Source organism: Schistocerca piceifrons, chromosome 9, assembly GCF_021461385.2.
Source record: "Schistocerca piceifrons isolate TAMUIC-IGC-003096 chromosome 9, iqSchPice1.1, whole genome shotgun sequence".
Classification (NCBI taxonomy): domain Eukaryota; kingdom Metazoa; phylum Arthropoda; class Insecta; order Orthoptera; family Acrididae; genus Schistocerca; species Schistocerca piceifrons.
The window spans coordinates 224,890,889-224,913,614 of NC_060146.1; the positions used below are offsets into that span (position 1 = coordinate 224,890,889).

Below are 22,726 nucleotides of genomic sequence, written 5' to 3' on the forward strand. Positions count from 1 at the left end.
TATGTTGCATAAGACGGGACTAACAAATTTATAACAGTGTTTCAGTATTTTACTAGAAATATTGTCCACACCAGCAGAATTTTTATTTTTTAATGATCTAATTACTCTTATGACTTCGCTTACAGTAACTGGAGGTAAGGATAACTGTGGGATTCTGTTGCTAATAGCTTTCTGTAAGAGGGACAATGATTCTTCCATAGAACCATTACAGCCTGTCTTCTCTGCTGCTCTCAAAAAGTGGTTATTAAATATTTCTGCAACCAACTCAGGTTTCTTTATGATACTGTCCCCTGTATTAATCTCTACCTGAGACATGTTCCCTGTTGTCCTGCCAGTTTCCCTCTTTATTACATTCCATATAGTTTTAATTTTATTTTCTGAGCTTTCAATTTCTGATTTTATGCACATACTTTTAGATTTATTTATAACCTTCTTGAGAATGCTACAGTAAAGTTTGTAGTGTTGTCGTTTCTTTGGATCATTACAAGTCCTGAGAGAACTGTATAACATCCTCTTTGTTCTACAAGATGTTATTATCCCTGTAGTGATCCAAGACTTCTTGGCATTGCCTATATGACTATTTCTAACTACTTTTTTGGGAAAGATGGACTCAAATACAGACATGAATTCATTTAAAAATGAATTGTACTTTTTGTTTACATCTGTTTCCCTATAAACTCGGCTCCAGTCTATCTCTTTTAGGCTATCATTGAATTTTTTAAGGCCCTGTTCATTTATTATTCTAAAAGATTTCCAAGAATGCTCGGAACTGTTGCACACACTGATGTAATTGAGCCTAAGCAATTGACCACCATGATCAGAAAGGCCAGTGATTGGATTTACAGTGATCTCATTCCATGTAGACTTATCTATAAATATATTATCTATCAGACTTTTACTGTTAACAGTAATCCTAGTTGGGAAATCTACTATTGCCATCAGATTATAAGACTCCATTAAATGTACTAAATCAGCTTTACTATTGCTCTCATTTAGGAAATCAACATTAAAGTCACCAGTAATTATCAAGTTCTTGGACTTTGAGTACAGAATGGATAATAAAGAATCTAAGTGCTTAAGAAATACATTCAAATTATTTGGTAAATTCCAAATTTTTATTCCCCTTCAGAGAAAAAAAGCACTGAAGAAAATCGAAATTGTCCTATAGAAAATATACAAACATAAATCAAAATTCCTAAATATAATTTGAATAATTTTGAGAATGAAAGCACAATATTTTTATATCAAAAGAGATTAGATGAAAAACTGGTAGAAACAGAGTTTGATAATACAGAAGATCAATATCATTATATTGTAAATAAACTACATGAAGCCGCCAAGGAAGCTTTAGGAGAAACAGAAGAAACACGTACAAACCATCCATTATACTACTGGAATGAAGAAATTAAAAAGGAAGTGAAATTAAAGAACGAAAAATATTTAAAATTGTTAAATACCAGAAATCTTCAAGATAAAATAGAGCTTAATGCACAACAAGCGAAAATCCGGAAAAAGGTTGCAGAAGCAAAAAACAAAGTTTGGGAACAGTCATGTCAAAAAATTGAATCCTATATTGGTGGTAAAAGAAACACAGAAGCATGGAAAACTATAAAAAATTTAAGAGGGAATTCCAAAGAAACAACACATATTAAATATATTACTCATGACTCTTGGGAAAAATATTTTAAAAGTTTATTAACAGAAAACAGGGAAGAATACTTGGGAAACACTGAATATAATGAAATGATAGATCTACAAGCAGAGAATTACATCCGTTTGGAAATAGAGACAGTAAAAACTGCAATAAAATCTTTAAAGAATGGAAGGGCTACAGGCATTGGAGGTATTCCTGCAGAATTATTAAAATTAGGAACAAAGAAGTTAATGGAATTGTTAAGAAACCTTTTCGAAAGATGTTTAAATGGGGAAGATGTCCCAAATGATTTGAAAGTAGGATATATTTCAGTGATACATAAAAAAGGAGCGAAAGATGAGTGTAAAAATTATAGGGGAATAACAGTGACCAATACCTTCAGTAGATTATATGGAAGAATTATTAAATATTTGTTAGAACAAGAATACAAAGAAAAGGAGGCTGAAGAACAAGCAGGTTTTAGAGCTGGAAGATCAACAATTGATCATATCTTTTACCTACAACAAATTATTGAGGGGGGAAAAAAAAAAAAAAAAAAAAAAAAAAAAAAAAATGGTTCGGGCACAACCTATACATTTAGTATTCATAGATATAGAAAAAGCCTATGATAGTGTGCCTTTATCCAGTTTATGGGAAGCTTTAATATCAATAGGAATAAATCCAAGAATAATTAAAGCAATTCAAAATTTATTTCAAAAATAAAAATTGGTAAATATCTATCACATGGATTCCAAGTCACAAAAGGATTACGTCAAAGATGTAGCATCTCACCTACATTGTATAAAATATATACAGAAGTAACTTTACAGAATTGGAAGAAAAAATGACACGCTATGGGAATACCAATAAATGATAGAACAATATACTCATTACAATTTGCAGATGACCAACTGATTATAGCCCAAGACGGTGAGGACATAGAGTATATGACCAGAAAATTGATTCAAGAATATAAAAAAATCAGGTCTAAATGTAAACATGAATAAAACAAAGTACATGGTAATTGGTGGAATGAATGGAGACTTAATATTAGAAGAAGGGATGGGAACAATAACAGCTACTGAGGAATATAAATATTTAGGTGTGAAAATTACAAATGATGGGAAACAGGACAAAGAAATTAGATCAAGAATAAATTCTGGAAAGACGACAATCTCTTTATTGAATGGAATTCTCTGGGACAAACACATAACAACTGATAACAAAATAAGGATTTTTAAAACAATAGTTAGGAGCATTATTACATATGGTTCAGAAGTGTGGACAACAAAATGGCAACTGAAATAAAAATTATTAGAGACAGAAATGGATTTCTGGAGACGTTCAGCAAGAATATCAAGACGAGAAAGAATAAGAAATGAAGTAATCAGAGACAAGATGAAATGTAAAAATTCAATTATTGATTTCATCGAGCACAAACAACTTAAATGGTATGGACATATCAGACGAATGGAACAAGAAAGGCTACCAAAACGCATAATCGACTGGGTACCAATTGGAAGAAGAAAAAGGGGACGACCACCTGATACATGGATGCAGGGAGTTCAGTCAGCAATGAGGAAGAACAACATTCCTGAAGATTTATGGACAAATAGAGAAGAGTGGAGAACAATAATTAGTGACTTACTGTAATCTAGAATAGGTGCTGGAAAAATGTACTCACATTGTAAATCCAGAAATAATAATAATTTTACAACCACCCTCCTCAATGCCTGAAAGTACCTATCTGTCAGTATACAGTGGTCTTGGTTTAGCTGTGGTTGTTCCTTCATGTTTCCACTTCACTATAACTCACCAACAGTTGACTTGGGCAGTTTGAGAAGAGTTGACGTACTCCTGACAGATTTGAAGCTCAGGTGACATCCGATGACTAGTCCACATTGGAGGTCACTGAGCTGTCTTCATAAGAAGAGGCCTGCAGCACTAATCGGTTACACAGCTGACTGATGTGGCTACTCACCGGGCCAGTGAGACCTGGAGCTGCCGCCGGCGTCGGTGCACGTCTCTGACACAGGCAGGAACACCTCCTCCCAGCCGCCCTTGTGGTACCGCCAGCCCTTGGACTTGAGAATCATGGTCCGCTGGGTGCCATACGCCACCAACAGACAGTACACCACGTGGTGCAGCTGGCAGCCGTAGCCACAGCCCTGTACAGCAATACACAGGTAGCAGGAGGGAGGTAATACAAGCAATAAAGGCAAATAAGCAACCACCATTCAATGAGAAAATTTCATGTTGTTGTGGTCTTGAATCAGAAAACTCATTTGATGCAGTTTTCTACACTAGTCTATCCTGTGTAACACTCTTCATAACTGCATCTGCAAACAACTAAAGTGCATGACAGAGGGTACTTACCATGTACTACAGGTCAATGTTTCTTCCTATTCCATTCATGTATGTAGTGCTATTATTAGTACTATGATCAGTCTTGTCTTTGCAGTCCCTGGAGGAGTGGTATACTGCGGAGGGAAGATGAGGGTGGGGGCTGTAGCACATTCTGAGATATCTCAATTACATAGTGTGAAGAACCAGCATAAGTTGGCTTTCGCAAGGAAATTTGCACCTGTTGTCAAATGTCTGCCAGTTCAATTTTTTCATCCTTTCCTTGATGCTCTCCTTAGTCCAACCACCATCCATCTGAACCTGCCTGTTGCAATCAAGTCTAAATGACCCTGACTAGGTGACCCTCCAGAATTTTTTACCTCACCCCAGTCCCACCACCACTCAGTCATGAGACTGCCTACCTGGAAAGCTCCGAGTGAGTGATGTGTGTGGTCACTACTCACTGTTTCCAATAAATGGCAGTACAAAGATGTAAACACACTGTGCAGTGCACAAGATGAAGCTATTCATGTCGCTCCATTGGATCACCTGTTCACTAATCCTGGTATTACTTTTGAATATGTCGTGGAAGCAGCCAGTGATCAATGTTATTACTAGTAGTTACTATTAAAATCAGTCTTGATCACAGATTATTTATTCTGGTAACTGGTTTTGACCACACATGTGGTTATCTTCAGGCCTACAAGTCAAATACAAAGTCTGATCATAGGGCTACATACATTAAAGAAAATTATATAAAATGATGAATTACCAAAATGCTGTATGAGCAGGAGCCTCCTTCTGGTGGTAAATCACTGCTAGAAAAAGCAGTGCACAATAGAGGGAAACATTCCACGTGGGAAAAATATATCTAAAAACAAAGATGATGTAACTTAAAGGAAAGACAAAAGGATGTGGGTTTTAAGGGAGAGGGTAAGGAGTCATTCCAATCCCGGGAGCGGAAAGACTTACCTTAGGGGGAAAAAGGGACAGGTATACACTCGCACATATCCATCCTCACATATACAGACACAAGCAGTCTGGATATGTGCGAGTGTATACCTGTCCCTTTTTCCCCCTAAGGTAAGTCTTTCCGCTCCCGGGATTGGAATGACTCCTTACCCTCTCCCTTAAAACACACATCCTTTCGTCTTTCCCTCTCCTTCCCTCTTTCCTGATGAAGCAACCGTTGGTTGCGAAAGCTTGAATTTTGTGTGTGTGTTTGTGTTTCTTTGTTTGTCTATCAGCATACCAACGCTTTCGTTTGGTAAGTTACATCATCCTTGTTTTTAGATATATATATGTACACACACACACACACTGGAGGCTCCGTCCACTTTTGACACAATGATGTCTAACCAAAGGGTCAAAAGCCAAATAACAACGTAAAATTTCGTAATTAAAAGAACAATGACAAGAATGAAAAATACAAATACATGAAACTTAGCTGGTTCAACAGCTATTCTCAGATAAAATATGTAAAAATATTAAACATATGAGAGAAATAAAAATCGTTTCGACAGTACATGGGATTCCCTCCCAGGGCCTGTTGGAGAACCAATTTAGAAGCCACTGGTTGCCATGGTAAGTATAGACGCAATTCCAAAGATGGGGCAGCAGGCTACTCTCCAACTAGGTAGTTGTAATATCGATAGGCAAATACTGTCATGTCAGATGACGTACCATGAACAGCAGCATGTAGTTATGAAAATTATAGATGCTCTACCAGGGTGCTTTCCAATTAAGGAGGCTGCAAAAAATCATTGGCTGATGTGTTGTAGTAAATGCTGTACAGATACAATTTCAAGATGTAACAAGAGACATCCATTTGTATAGATTATACGATAGATAATAATTAGTTCTTGCCAATGAAAACTGAGAAAGAAAGTAATCATTGCAAATTTTGCATGTGACAATATTAGACGGCACTGCTATGTTTTATTTTACATGCCAGTCTTATAAACAAAAATATAGTTAAAGTATAAAAAATAGTACTAAAAGACTAAGGATGAAACAATGACAGTGTAAGGTACAGAATTAACAGGTACATTCCACGTAGGAAATATATATCTAAAAACAAAGATGATGTGACTTACCAAATGAAAGTGCTGGCAGGTCGGCAGACACACAAAATTCAAGCTTTCGCAACAAACTGTTGCCTCATCAGGTAAGAGGGAAGGAGAGGGAAAGACGAAAGGATGTGGGTTTTAAGGGAGAGGGTAAGGAGTCATTCCAATCCCAGGAGCGGAAAGACTTACCTTAGGGGGAAAAAAGGACGGGTATACACTAGCACACACACACACACACATATCCATCCACATGGATGGATGTGTGTGTGTGTGTGTGTGTGTGTGTGTGTGTGTGTGTGTGTGTGTGTGTGTGTGTGTGTGTGTGTGTGTGTGTGTGTGTATATATATATATATATATATACCCGTCCTTTTTTCCCCCTAAGGTAAGTCTTTCCGCTCCCGGGATTGGAATGACTCCTTACCCTCTCCCTTAAAACCCACATAATTTCGTCTTTCCCTCTCCTTCCCTCTTACCTGATGAGGCAACAGTTTGTTGCGAAAGCTTGAATTTTGTGTGTATGTTTGCGTTTGTTTGTGTGTCTGCCGACCTGCCAGCACTTTCATTTGGTAAGTCACATCATCTTTGTGTGTGTGTGTGTGTGTGTGTGTGTGTGTGTGTGTGATATATATATATATATATATATATATATATATGAAGATTCTGAGCATGGTGGCATTGGAGTTGCTTCCTACTTGACTACTCGTTCTCTCTTACTGAGGTGTGCAGGAGAGTAAGGCTAAATGTCATTTAGTACAGAAGATAAGTCCATGACATTATTGTCGTAAAGTAGCAATATGCTCCATAAGAGCAAGAGTGATGCCTGGATAAAGTTTAATGCAGCAGACCCCCCCCCCCCCCCCCCAAGACGAAAAACATACAAAATTCGTCAAAAAATTCTTGTTTATTCCGCTTCCACCACAAGAAAACAATTATGCTCCATCAAACAAAAACTTGGCACAGAGCAACATGCCTGTGACCCAAAAGGCACACTGTTTATGTATTCTTCTGGTCACGACAACCTGCAATAATGGACTAATTGCTGAGCTGTGTAGCTTATCATCCATCTCTGTAATTTTTTTGACAACTGTTGTGAATGTATCTTCATAACTGATCGGCATTTAGAGAACACACTTCATCCTCTCGTCCAGTTTTCTTGTACTGTCATCACGGACTTGGTGATGCAGAGCTGGTTCGAGAACTTTTTCCACATAAGCGATCTATCAACCCACCATCACATTTTTCCATCATACACTTTGACTCTTGAAGTCTCTGCTACTAACTGTGATACATCCTGTATAGAATTCTTACAGCTGTGGTGGCTCTGACACACCAAGCCACAGCTTATGTTACTTGTTAGTTTTACAAAGAGATTAAAATTTTAAAAATTTACAGTAGTTTTGAACAAGTGTTCTACGCGTATCCCAGTGCATGGAGACGGCGAGTTCACAGATGACATCATAGGACCTGCTGGCGAGTGTAAGGCGAGTACATGGAGCTCATTTCTGACCTCTAATGGAGAGTTATTACCTTAAACAAGTAAACTTTATAGTGAGTAAAGTCTCCTCTTTCCATTATTTGTACTGCATCATTTACTAATATGCAATTCTGATAAAATAATGCCAGGCAATTAAGCAGTTAATTATAAATGTGCCAAGTGTTTGGGACAGTTCTACAGTGCTTTGCAAGTCCAGCACCAGCCACGCACTTACTGACACGTCTACCCACCTTGTTAAGGGCACAGACAAGCTTGCGGGCAGTGTTGCAGTCCTGTGGGTTCTGCAAACTGTGCAGCCGCCTCTGGACCAGGTCACTCAGCTCGGCGGCTTCTCGCTCCCGCCACGCCTCGTAGCCGTCCACTCTGGCCAACTCGTCAATGTCCGACTGCAGGGACCTGTGTGCGAAGGATACAGTTACGCATTGAAAAAAGTTAATGGTGCACAACAAAAACACCTCAGGAATAGGAGGTATCAAAGATGTTTTGGAACATATACAAACATCTGTTACATGAATCTCTTTACTGTGCTGTCTGTTTAAACTACAGGAGCATCATTGGGTCTCATCATCTTAACATACACAGTACAAATCATAAATGAGGAAAAATACAAGATGTAGCAGCCAAAACATATACAGAAGTAATAAATATACCGAAGTGTGGTTTTCTGTAAGTTATAATAGACAATGTGGTGATTTTTCTGATGAAGAAGAAATTTATAATGTTTCTTGCTGCCAAATTATGACAGTAACTTTGTTGTTTTAAAATGGAACTTAGATTTTTTTTCTGTGGCTCAAAAGGGGACTTCAACAACATAATGTATGGAACTTTGTAACAACACAGCATCATTTGCCCTAGTGGTCCAAATGTCAGCAGACGCTTAATTCGGGGCTAGTTCAGGTGCATATTGTTATGGCGTTTACATCAGGAGCTCAGAATGTTGTTAAATTTCTTCTGGATTTGTAAAGGGCTGTAGTTATCTGGATGAAACTGGCACGCTATCAATCATGTTGGTACCACACACATGGACTGCCTTATGTCAAGTGTGACGTTTCCCAATAACCGCCAGAACAGTTCTGCTGGGAGAAGCATTTATAATTGCTATCAACAAAACAGGGACCAATGATATGAATCCTAGAAAGCCTGCACAGCACATTAGGTGACTGAGGTCATTGTTCATCTATTTCTTTCCGCTAGTGTGGATTTTCAACTCACCAATAGTGCATGTAGTGAAAATCTATTTGCTCATGATCTGTAAATGATACTTCATCTGTAAACAAAAACAAAAAAATGTGGAAAGGGTGAAATGTCTCGCATGCATTCGCAGAACACTCCTTTGGCTGATCCCACTCACCCACTGGAGCCGACTTCTAGTGATGTGTGAATTTTGTGTTACCGCGGGTATGTTAGTTACATTTCTCTCATATATTGCTGTTCTTACTTCAAGGCTTCATGTTTCCAATTTCTTGAATTTTTTAATAATGTTTGCAACTGCAGATGATAAGAGTTTCACGCAATCACGATATATTTCAATATATAACTGCACCGCTCCTCGAACAGTTTGGTGATACTGATCATGATGCTGCTGTCTTGATCGAATAGTAACACGTTCCACCTATGTTTTACAGTTGAAGTCCTACTCAATGGCTCTTTCCAGTGTCACAGCAGTTAAGCACACAGTTTCACTAAAAAAAGAAAAAGAAGGAGGGTGTCATAATTCGGCAATTATAAACATTAAAAATTACTTGACTGTTAGGTACTTCACCACACTCCCTGCTATAACTTAATGCAATTCACTTACTCATTTTTTATACATTTTGGATGGGCTGTCTTAGCTGTCTCGCCCTGCACTACTCTGAGGAAAAATACACATTAAAAACTGTTGTCGATTTTTTTTTTTTCTCTTCTGGGCTACTACTTTGCCAAATGAAGAAAAACATTAACCTTCAACCAACACATTGAGAAACTCCACATTTGGACACAATTTTCTCCCTCAGATGTCTCACAAAACGCAACAAGAGCCTGTTTTATACGAGCGAGCACTGAAAAGATATAGGGGAACAAAAACACACACCTCATCATAAAGTATCAGAAATCATATAGGAACTTGGCAAACACAGGTTGACAGAGTGGGCTGTCTTCACTACATGAAGTTTGAGCAGCTAACAGAAAGAGTAGTTGATGGCTCTAGAGACAGTGTCATTTGCAACATGGCCACCTCTTCCTCCTAGCTCATGAATGCACACAAGAACTTCTAAAGGGAACTGTTATATTTCCCAAAATTGCTTAAAGACCAGCTCAGCTAGGAATACATTCCATACTTAAAATATTTTATAAAGAGTAAAGCTGTTTTTTTTTTTTTTTTTTTTTTTTTTTTAAACTGTAGCTCTTCCTATCTCATTATGAAGTGCATCAAATACACGTATTGTTCCTCTTTGTTGATTACACATGCGAGGAGTTCTCCAAATCGAGAGCATAAGAGGAACACGATAACCATATTGTACAAAAAATACTTTTATTATACATTTTATGACAGTGGTGGCACACAGCTCATAAGCATTTGAAATATGTCACTGTTCTACTATCAAGAGATCATCATCAGGTATCCTGTATACTGAGGGAAAGACCACATGAAATCCATTTCATATTTAACTGTCAATACAATGCTAGCTGATGTAGTGTTTCTGTTATATTGTACAACATTCAGTCAATTCATATTAGTTGTACACTGTATGCAACTGTTGTTTTATTACATTGAATTAATTTTCACTGTGTGTGCATTTTACCATTAATAACTTACTGTGCACGTAACTATATTCCTACGTATTATCAGGCAACACATTATATATTCACGATGTTTAATTTTTTCCACAATGAATTAGAACCTAAATGTTAATGTAAATACTTCATCAAGTCAGCGATGTACTACACACAAAAATGTAGCTTTCATGCACTCCTCTTAAATAAAAACTGAAGAGTGTTGTTTCCTCAAGGCCACAGTGGAGGGGAAAAAAAAACACATTGGTGTACAAAATGTAAAAATGGCTCTGAGCACTATGGGACTTAACTGCTACGGTCATCAAATGGTTCAAATGGCTCTGAGCACTATGGGACTCAACTGCTGTGGTCATCAGTCCCCTAGAACTTAGAACTACTTAAACCTAACTAACCTAAGGACATCACACACATCCATGCCCGAGGCAGGATTCGAACCTGCGACCGTAGCAGTCGCACGGCTCCGGACTGCGCGCCTAGAACCGCGAGACCACCGCGGCCGGCTTACGGTCATCAGTCCCCTAGAACTTAGAACTACTTAAACCGAACTAACCTAAGGACAGCACACAACACCCAGCCATCACGAGGCAGAGAAAATCCCTGACCCCGCCGGGAATCGAACCCGGGAACCCGGGCGTGGGAAGCGAGAATGCTACCGCACGACCACGAGATGCGAGCGTACAAAATGTACAGAGCAGAAAATTCAAATGGACGAGTTGCTACTTATTAGCACTTCACTACTGTTAACATTAATGTTGTTATATACACGTAATATGATATTGCATACAACGTATAGATCACTTAAGTTTTTATACAAACTGTCATTAATGCTTTGAGTTTCATATGATACACAACACATATAAGTGGTATGATACTGGACACTGGGACTGTAAATACTTGTGGTATGCAAAACCCTCTGTATAATTTTTGGCTCAACTTGTGAACATAACTCAGCTGTGTAGTCACTGGTATACAGAATGTCTCTGCACCAAATGTTGGAATTAATGTTCATTCTATATACACTAACAGTGTTTGGTACATTTTTTATTTGACAATGTAATCAGTTTATGTACTTTTAATTTCACTGACTCATGATGAATTTTATGCTGTTTGATGCCATAGGGTAATTACTGCTGTGTAAGCTGTTTAAATTACTTTGTGTTAATATGTGACATCTTAATATGTGAATTATCACAAGCATGTACACCAGGTAGCATTATATTGACAGTGAAATATTGAAACGTGTTCCACAGATTTCCTCCCTGCATACACTGGATACCTGGTGGTCTAAGGATTAAAACTGGTTGTAATAAATGCATATTTCTCAGCAGCTCTTGGTGCTGGAACTATGACATTTTTTAAAAACATTTATGATATCCCCGTTTCTGTTTCGAGTTCAATAGACCACCCAATGTTGACTGTCAAAGACATCAAAACCAATAACAATAGCATTTGTGTAACCTGGGGCTGAAATAAACAATGAAATAGGCTGAAATAATTTTAACAGCAGCAGTTGCAGAATGAGTGTGACAGTTTATCCACATCCACACACTGTGTAGCACTATGGAGTGCATGGGAAGGGTATTTCTCACTGTACCAAATACTGGTGTTCCTTTCCACTCCATTTGCACATGGTGAATGGGAAGAATGCTTAAATGCCTCTGTAACTTACTTGCATATTAGCCTCTAAAACTGCTACAATATTATGAAAAGGAAAGTTGCTAACTCACCATACAGATGAGTCGCAGATAGGCACAAGAAGAAGACTGTCACAATATAAGCTTTTGGCCACCAATGCCTTTGTCGATACACACGCGCACCAATATTTTGACATTTGAATGCCCCATCACTTTTATTGAACATTAATGACAATTTAAAACCTTAATGGCTGAGGCTGTACCAATGAGAAAATCAAGAAGTTGGTGAAAGAATATCCCTGACAGCTGGCAGCAGTGATGGCAGATAAGTGCAAATGGCTACAGGGGAAAACAATAGCCATCTACAGAGCTGAGATACCTCATTGTTATTTCCATATACACAAAATAGCATTACATGACTGGGTGAAGTAGATGCATGAAAGAGCAACACTGAGCCCACTGCAACTGTCAGGGACCTTCTTTCACTGACTTTGTTGTAGCAAGTTTACACAACCAATGATGCTGGTCGTCAGATGTCATCAATAGCAATACATTATCCAATAACAGGTAATCAAGTAGCTTTAACTCCATCCCTCAGTTGTTTCACCAGGGAGACAGCACAAGATCCCAAGCATAATTTAAGCAAATACCTACATATCTATTTATAAAACATGTAGGTTAAACAGACAATATAGTACTACCTTTTTTTTTTTTTTTTTGCATTCAGCATCTGAACACATGCAATATATTATGAGACATGCACGAGTTTTGATACTATCAGTCAAAAATAATAGGACAAAGGACAGAAAGAGGACATTTAAACTGTATGTGACATGTTACGATCTACATTTATGAAGTAAATATGTCTGGCACATGTGGTCTCAACTTGTACACAAACGAAATATCAAAAGTCAGCTTACTTACATGAAACATACAACAAAATGCTACAGTAAACAAGTGTCCCAGCAACTTCTACACAACTGCGCAAAAGACAAACAGATCAGTGACATTTTTTCCTCACCAAAAATATAGAAAATTGTGAAGCCAACAAAGCACATCTCCTGTATTCTGGCATCCCCCCCCCCCCCATTTGCTCATACACTATGCTGTCACCTGTGGTGCTCATGGGCCATGTCGAGGACGTGTCCCACATGGTCTGCTAACTGCTGCTGCCGCTCACCGCCCAGCGCATTGCCCATCTCGGCCAGCTGCTTCTGCAGGTGCCGTAGCTCCGCTGACACGTAGTACCACATCTCCTGAGAGCCCTGTGCCACACGCCTCCGTGCCACCTCGTATCGCTGCTCCGGCTCGTCGTGCTGCTCTGGGGGCAAAATGTTACATGTTGCTATCGAAACTGTTTTTGGTCAAATGACACAGAGATTCAGTTTTTCTGAAAGCATGTATGGAAACCTTACAAGCTCAGGCTAAATATAATGCAACAAAATGTGAGGTTTGGTTTGGCATTTAGATCTTACCACAACATAAAGCCACTAGCAACCAATCACAAATAAATAAATGACATCAGTCAATAGTGAATTATTGCAAATCAAAATTGGACAATAACTGTTAGGATTTTTCATTAAGATAAAAAAATGTGACACTGTCAATGGCTGGCTAATTAGCCTGAACATGGAGGCAAAGACTACGAATATCAGTCTGTGCTGTATTAAAATGTGTGTGTCAGAGTTTCGAAACAGTGTACACTCCAATGCAGGGTAGAGGATTCAGTTTGGATACAATATCCTGGGCTGTGGCTCAGCCATTTCTCTGCAATAAAGTTTGTACAGTAGGGAACAGGTATTACTGGGATTAGGATACAAGCCATGCTTGGATAACTCAGTCAGGAAGAGCAAAACATACCAACGGTCAGGTCCCATGTTGGAGACCCAGTTTGGCAGACAGTTCCAATTTGCCAAGAAGTTCTTCACTCTTAACATTTTGTGTAGGAGTTGGTAAAAATAAACAAACAAATGTTTAGCATGTTTCATACTTTTATAGCAATCTATCAAAATGAAAAAGAGCTTAACTTAATTCACAGCGTTCCCTGAAATTAGCAACGGGTGCTGTACCAATATGCACATCAATGTGTTCCTGAAGTACACTAGCAATCTGTTAGTCATGGCACACCATCACTAGGTACCATGTTAGTAACGGGAGGACGACAGTTCAATCCTGTCTCCGGCCATCCTGATTTAGGTTTTCCGTGATTTCCCTAAATTGCTTCAGGCAAATGCCGGGATAGATACTTTGAAAGGGCACGGCCGATTTCCTTCCCCATCCTTTCCTAACCCGAGCTTGCGCTCCATCTCTAATGACCTCGTTGTCGACGGGACGTTAAACACTAAATCTCCTCCTCCTCCATGTTAGTAACCCCCCCAAGCTAGGCAGCTGGAAGGAGGTATGATATGGTCAGGTAGCAGGTAGTTTCCTGGATTCCTGCATATCGTCATCAACTTCCACAAACTCCTGCTCTACAAGTAATGTGTCATTCCATGTCGTGTACAGTGACAAATGACTAGAGTCAACTCAGGTCTTTCAATGTATAAGAATAAGATGTGGTAAAGTAAAGAACAACTTATTATGTGAAAAACTTTACCATTACAGGGCTAAGAATGCATTACAAATAAAGTAGAAGCTTCAGATGTCTTAATGGTAAACATTACAGGAAATTAAAAATATGGTATATACAGCAACCATGACAAAATGTTACAGAACCAGTTGTTCCTAGCCTATTTTACATACATAAAATACAGGTGCACATGAAAGACAAAGAAGCCCCTTTTTTTGTCAGTTACCCAGCAACACAATATTTTTCTATTGACTGAATTTCCCGCACAGCAAAGTTCAAGAGATGATGTGCATATTTAAAGAACAAAATACATGTATCATTTGGAACAAATTACACCTATATTCCAAACTAAGCATGGGAACAAAAGAGAGAGAAAAATGGCAATAAATACAGGCAGACATACACAATCAATACATGATAACATGCTGCATAGCCAGATTCATTAAGAAAGTAGAATATGTTGCTACAGTGGTCTTTTCTGTGTCAAAATAGTTTAAAATCGAAAGGGGGGGGGGGGGCGTGAGATGAAAATTTAATGACCTTTAGAGGCAGAACTGAAACTCGATAGGGAAGGATAAGGAATTAAACTGGCTGTGTCCGGGAGTATTACACTTGAAATTACCACTTTTGCCTTCCAGATTTAAATGTTCTACAGTCTTACATTATTTAAATAGTGTCAACTGAAATCATTTACAATATTTGCTGCACTAGCCTTTAAGCTGCACATTACAAAAGTAAATAAATGGCGGTGAGGAGGAGAAACTGTGCAGCTCACCGATGTCGGAGTACTTGTCATCGAAGGGCGCTGGCTGCGGCTGTGTGGCTGCCGGCCCATCCAGCAGCGACTCTGCGCGGCGCAACTTCTCCTGAAGGTCACGTAGCACTGCCTCCCGTTCCTCTGGCCTCAGTGACATGTCCTTCCTGCGGAGGAAAAGAGGAAAAAATGTGACAGGGTGTCACTTCTGCCTATGTTTGTGCTAACACTGTCTGAAAATATCTAGGTAACAATCAGGTTTCCCAACTGTCGCCGAGTTGCAGTGACACACAATATAGTTTACTGAAGAATTTCTACGAAGAGAGAGTAGATAATGTGAAGCCCAGCTCTGACAATATGCACGTGGCCACCTCTCCCATGCAAATACAATGGTGGTTTCTTTCGTACATCCGACCACCCTTTTGCACACAATTTTTAACTGATGATTCACACTTCATATGCACTGCTAGCAACAAGAAGGGCAGTCACATATGTCAGGTGTCTCAGGCAGGCTGAGAGTTACCCAGTGTCACCGATTAGTTGACTAATCAGTTGACTGATGGCTCAACCCCCTTGTTATAGACAGAATGCAGCTCCTCTTCACAAGGAGCTGCAGCCAATAAGTTGTGTCCACAACAAGGTATCACTTGCATCAGGCAGAAATTTATGACGACTATTCTAATTACTACATTTGTAATTAACTTCTGTGGTACCTATGTCTGGTGCTAACAACAGATACAGTATTCATGTGTCACTTTACACACCTTTCAATGAGGGTCTGGTCATCATCAATTACTAATAAAGGCTTTTGTTGGCATTCTGCATTCACTTGCTCTTATGGTAATACTATAGCACTCACCAGGAAGAATGATGATAACAAGCATATTCTCCTATGATGGCAGTGGCAGTACTTCACACACACACACACACACACACACACACACACACACACACACACAGTTTTATCCACTACTGCATACTAAGCAAACATTTACGTAATTGTACTGATTCTTCAAACCACTGCGAACTTCTTGTACATTGGTAAAGTTAAAAACCTGTTTAAATAAATATTGTTTACTGGAATTTACACTCCTGAGAGTAAATAAGAGTAGCTAATGAGATATTCTTGGACATGTTACGGCTTTTGCACAAGACTATAAAACTCATCTCTCGACACTAGACAGAGACGCACAGTCTTACGCAGATATTATATGTACTTCTAGTTCTGTGGAGTAGGCGTTTTGCATTTCATCCTAAACTCACTACCATTATTAACCAAACATACAATGCAGGGAGTAAAAGTATATAGTGACTGAGTGTAAGATGCCTGAAGAGGCTTCTGCAAGATGTTACATTGTCAACTTTAACAATATTCTTAATGCTTGCTTCTGTAGAATAAATACATTTTATCATATTAATTGCACTGCCACAAAAGAATAGCACACACTTAACAAGACTAACCGTCTTCTCAACAGGACAACACAATGAGAGATAGTTTTTTTTAAGTCTTAGGCTAGTTAGCGAGCTGGACAGCTGTCCAATGGCTCGCTTATCTGATACAGGCTTTTGCAATGACATGGGAGGTGACAAATTACAGGTTATAATCTTCATTTCTATTTAAATACGGGTGTGTAAGATGAATATTCAGTTTAATGACAAGTAAGTAGATAACACCTTTACACCATGCAAATCATACATTTCTAAATGAAACTTTCTATAGAATAGAAGCTGCCCACAAGCAACACGCTTTTCAGCTTAGTTTCAAATTCAGATTTCATATCTTTGAGACTCAATGACTTACCAATGTCATCAGAAACCTTGATATCCACACCCCTCTGGGCTGAAGTCAACTTTAATACAGTCCATTTTCTTCTTCTAGTGTTGCACTTATAGTCTCCATTTCTTCTCAACAAATAATCAAGAACTAATTTCACAATTTAACTTAAACACTGGGGTTATGTAGCGAAAATTGAGAATACTCCTTCCACAGCTGTCACCAAGATGATCAGTGGTGCAGGTCAGATCACTTATTATTCTTATAGGATGCTCTTTGCAATGAAAACTTTGCCTGAAACACAGGCTATCCCATATAACATAACTCAATGAAAATAATAGGAGTGCCATTAGTAAACTTACTGATTTGTGTCTCTGCAAGACTTCCAATGACATGAAATGCAGAAGTGGCTGAAATGAGGGGTTAAGAAATTTTAATATATTTATCCCGTTTTAATACTCATCAATTCAAGAAGGAAGAGAAGCAATTGCCAATGGGAGCACAAGTTCCAAATACACAAACTCACTTTTTATCGTAACTGATTTAGAGAAAAATTCAGATCTTGGTGGGTGAACTAGTATTTGGATTCCATCCCCCTAAACCCAAGTTCATTCTTTAAACCAAAAATAGAATAGCAGAGTGAACTGAACAGCCCTCGGCCATGTTTTTGAAGTCGAAACATAGGGGCACTGCACAAGGAAATTACGAAACACGGGATAAAATAATAAATTCATGTAAACTTAACAGACATGTGCAACACTAATGGATAATTTCTTTAAACAGTAGCCTATGCACAAGATTATTCATAGGTTTGTTCCTTTGCGTGTGCAATTATACACTGTGCACACGTTAGGCACGATTTAGAAAAGAATCATTTGTAAAATTCATTAACAGATTCTCATATGGACAATAATAATGTTCGATACTATAAGCACTTGTGGTCATGTGGTTAGCGTCGTACTAAGTACATTCGCGTCCTGGTACATCCAACCCCCTGCGATATCCATGTTTGTAACACATTCTGGGGCTTTCTTATTCTCGTGATGTATGTATGGTCTACAGAAGTCCTGACTGACACAAGATCACACAGTCAAAACGGCTAAGGATAGAAGTTTCTAATTTGGAGAGGGTGTGGGTGGTGTGCTGTAGGCATCGCTTAAGAAGAAATTTTTCGAAATTAAATCCCTACGAGGAGGAAAAAGTTTTTTGAAAATATGTCGCTATTAAGGCAGTTTTGAAGCTAGACTGACGAAAATTAGATTCTGGTTTCTCGGTCACAAAAAATAGAAATATGTTTTGGCACTTTTGGAAATATAATCCCTACAGAGATGAAATGATTTTTTTTTAAATAAATTATTAAAAAACTGCTAAAGTATGATTAAGGTTACATCTGTTGACTTATCGGTTGTGATTAAAAAATAACTGCTTTTTGGAAGTTAAGCCCTTATATGGGTGGAACAGGGGATGAAAACATTTCGTTATATTAAAAACTTTTAAAGCTATATTTATGAAATTGTTATTTTACTTCTCGGTTACTTATAAGTAAATGTATATTAAGTGATACAAGTTTCCATGGAAATACGCCCAAAAGAACGCCACAGGCATAATTAACAAAACCTTGTACTCTAGCTACTTGAATCGGTTTTTGGTCAGAAGTACCTGCTTCTGTGGGCTTAAATAGTGTGGAAGGTATTGCAATTTGTGAACATAAAAATTCGATAAAAAATCTGTGCAGACCATACATACAGTCTACGCGAGCGAAGCAGCGGGCGTTTTTTTAAAAGAAAGTTTACGTATAAAAGCGTGCTCTATCAGGAATTAGTTTCTTCAGGTCTGTAATCCCTGTCTGTTAAAAAAAAAAAAAAAAAAAAAAAAAAAAAAAAAAAAAAAAAAAAAAAAAAAAAAAAACGGGCTATGAAATTACTGTGAGTGAAACAACCGGCAACTACACTTTTTTTCCGAATATTTCACGATTTCCAAGGGTGTGGTTAGGTAGAAATCTAAGAGCACCGATTAAATTGCTGCGAATGAAAAGAGCAACAATCATCTTTGTAGTCTTACCTTTCAAAAACATTCAGTTACACTCGAATCCTTAACAACGGTTTCGTAAACTTGGCCGCTGAGACAGAGATCGCCACAGAGCGAACGATGGGCACCACGTGACAGATTTCAGCCGAACTCCATGTGCATGCCGTGGTACTTCCTCGTTTTTGTCATTCGGTCTCAGTGACTTCCGAAAATACGCTATACAATAGCACAGCGCGACATTAAATATCGTGCCGCAGCTCACCCTACCTCTTTGGTCTAGACCAATGCACCATCTGACTCAGCGAAGCAGCGATACCGTGTCCTTCAAGATGGGGCTCATGTTGGCACTAATGACGCCTGTCACTTGGGTTCAGAGGCGGACGTGAACACTGCTGTCCTCGCTCCGGGTACAAGCAGAGCTCAAATTTTGCATTATCTTACTCAGAATTGATCGAAATTCTTTGGTTCAGAATCGAGTGAGAGTGGATGGTCTCATCCACAGAGTATAAATATCTGTGTAGTTAGCGTTCATGTGCGCAGAACGAGAATTCTGTACGCAACATCTGCTTCAGCTCAAGTCTCGTGAGTTTGGCTCCAAGATGTGAAGAGCAACAGTATTCTGCTTTTTCGTCCAGTATCATAGCTCACATTTCACTTTATTTACATTACAGCCAACGATTTTTTCTGCGTTTTCCAGTGCACTTATTGTCGAATATTTTCTAATTAATAACGTTACGATATAAATGTAAGCAGCTCAGAAGCGTCGCGGCGGGAGAGGAAAAAAGAAAAAAAATGCATTTGGAACAATGAAATTGTTACAGTAAATTTGGTAAGCGATTTGCAGTAAATGCTCGTCCATTACCATTTACAGTTTTTCTTTATTTTCCATTCTGATTTTTATAGAAAAGTATCTACAACATTTTTTTTGCTATCTCATCGGAAAAGTGAAACCATACACTAGGAAAAAGTAAAAAAACACGAGATCAATGCTCGAATTTTGGAGTAATAGAAGACGTAACAGTCTACAATACTTTTTTACTTTTTCTATAGCACCGATTCATATTGCTAAATCTGTTCTAATTAACTGCGTTACAATCACACTATAGGAAACTGTCTCGACCAGAAATACACACAAGGGTTTGAGAACCAACATTAAAAAAAAAAAAAAAAAATGCGGAGTAGACCTGCGATTGGATTCAAGACTTTCTTGCAGACAGAACTCAACACGTCGTTCTTAACGGGACTAAATCGACAAATAGAAAGGTAATATCCGGAGCAGCACAGCGAAGTGCGATAGGGCCATTGCTGTTAACAATATATACATAAATGACTTAGTATAAAGCTCCTTAAGGCCATTCGCAGATGATGCAGTCGTCTATACCATAGTAGCAACGCCAGAAGATAGTAATAATTTGCACAACGACCTGCAGAGAATTGATGAATGGTGCAGACTCTGGCCGTTGACCCTGAATGTAAATAAATGTAACATATTGCGCATACATAAGAAAAAGAAATCCATTACTGTACAGCTACACTATTGATGACAAACAGCTGGCGTAACTATCCAGAGCGACCTTGAGTGGAATGACCATTCAAAACAGATAGTGGGAAAAGCAGACACCAGACTCAGATTCGTCGAAAGGATCTTAAGGAAATGTAACTCATCCACGAAAGAAGTGGCTTATAAGGCGCTTGTTCGCCCTATTTTTGAGTATTTTTCCATCTATCTGGGATCCCTATCAGGTAGGACTGACAAAGGAGATAGAGAAGATCCACCGAAGAGCGGCGCGTTTCGTCGGGATCGTTTAGGTGACGGGAGAGCCTTACGGGGATGCTAAACAAACTCCATTGGAGACGTTACAAGACAGGCGTTGTGCATCACGGACAGATTTACTATTGAAATTTCGGGACAGCACTTTTCAGGAGGAGTCGGACAATATATTACTTCCCCCCCACATACATCTCGCGTATTGACCACGAGGAGAAAATCCGAGAAATTACAGCGAATACAGAGGCTTACAGACAATCGTTCTTCCCACCCACTATTCGCGAGTGGAACAGGGTTAGAGGAATCAGATGGAGGTACCGAAAGTTCCCTCCGCCATACCCCATTAGGTGGCTTGCGGAGTATGATGTAGATGTAGAGAACATTAACCAGACTGTCCGTATATAATTTTTACACGCATATGAACATAGGATCAGTATGTATACATTGACTGGCAGTTCACTCAGACACACTTGCAAATTTATCTAGCACCTGTCTCGTAAACACATTGCCATAAAATCGCAGAAGTTACCTCTACAATACGAGACTTTATATGTTGAAAAATATCGAGGCACGCTATTATAAAGTGCCTCATATTGATATGACATTTACAACTGTACATACCTATGAAAAGTAACTGTCCCTACTTTCACATAATTCTATTTACATCAGTAGCAACGACAATACAGCACCAAAACTCCAAAGTGCAGAAACGTTTATAAAACAAGGTGAATACGTGTAATATCAAAGTTGTGCTATTACCGCAAATTGCAGACAAGCAGCATCGTCCCAAAACAACATGATTAGCCCGGTTTGATTGTTGAGAACATGCGCAGCGGCCTCTGCCACTAAACCAGAGACTCTGTGATGGTGCACTAAGCAGGAGAAGCAGCTATTCGGGCAGCAGAGTACTTACCGAGTGCTTTTTTCCTTTAAGAACGCTAGACGTTAACTCGAGGGATAGACGCTCACCAGTCGATACGCAGAATTAGAAATAATATTGCGCACAAAGGAAAACGCCTTCGAATGTCAAAATTTTGACACTAAATGGCAGAACCATTCGTACGAAAGTCCTAAATTTACTGCCATCTACGTACAATGTCTCGCTCAACTTATACTCAGTACCGATGGCTGAGTGAAACTCGAAGACGAAAACTTTGAAATATTCAACGACGTACGGAACGTATATCGAAAAGACAGATTACACACCACAGGAACAGAGTAGGGGAAAGGGGGGTGGGGGTATGGTGGTCGTTCAGGCGCTCGTAAACGATCAAACTTGTTTGTCAAATCTACTCTTACCTAGGACGGATCTGTCAAATAGACCCGTACATGCCGACCCTGTGGCCGAGCGGTTCTAGGCGCTTCAGTCTGGAACCGCGCGACCGCTACGGTCGCAGGTTCGAATGCTCAGAGCCATTTGACCCGTACACAATCCAACAAAGATTATCTATTTAGCCTCACTTTTGAAGCAGACGCAGTTCGTGTATCCTGTAGTTTGACGCTAGTTGGAATGGCTACAAATTCAAATAAATCATTTCTAACATACCGTTAGACTTTGGCACCTTTTTAAGAAAAATAAGTAATCAATACACTTGGCCTGGGTATGGTTTAAAATGAGAAACACACACATGAAAACAATGTTACATTTGGAGCCTGAAGATAAGATCTACTTTCTCCGAAAGGGCAGTGGAATTTTTTACAACTTTGCCCTCACATTGAAAAACAAGGCAAACATGTGAAAAGTTATTCTCTTCTACTTGGTGCTCTAATGAAAGATGATTAAAATATTACAACATGGGAACATATAGGCGCTACAGCCTGGAGCCGAGCGACCGCTACGGTCGCAGGTTCGAATCCTGCCTCGGGCATAGATGTGTGTGATG

General features: G+C 38.9%; 1 protein-coding gene across 1 annotated transcript in view; it reads right to left on the reverse strand.

Moving 5' to 3' along the window:
• LOC124716938 (alpha-(1,6)-fucosyltransferase) overlaps positions 1-22,726 on the reverse strand; it is a 214,985-nt gene that overhangs the window by 56,602 nt on the left and 135,657 nt on the right. Inside the window, exons 5-8 of the mRNA XM_047243520.1 lie at positions 15,295-15,440; positions 13,064-13,271; positions 7,772-7,937; positions 3,615-3,801 (exon numbers count right to left, since the gene is read on the reverse strand). Coding sequence (XP_047099476.1) covers positions 3,615-3,801; positions 7,772-7,937; positions 13,064-13,271; positions 15,295-15,440 — 707 coding nt within the window. The remainder of the gene's footprint in view (positions 1-3,614; positions 3,802-7,771; positions 7,938-13,063; positions 13,272-15,294; positions 15,441-22,726) is intronic.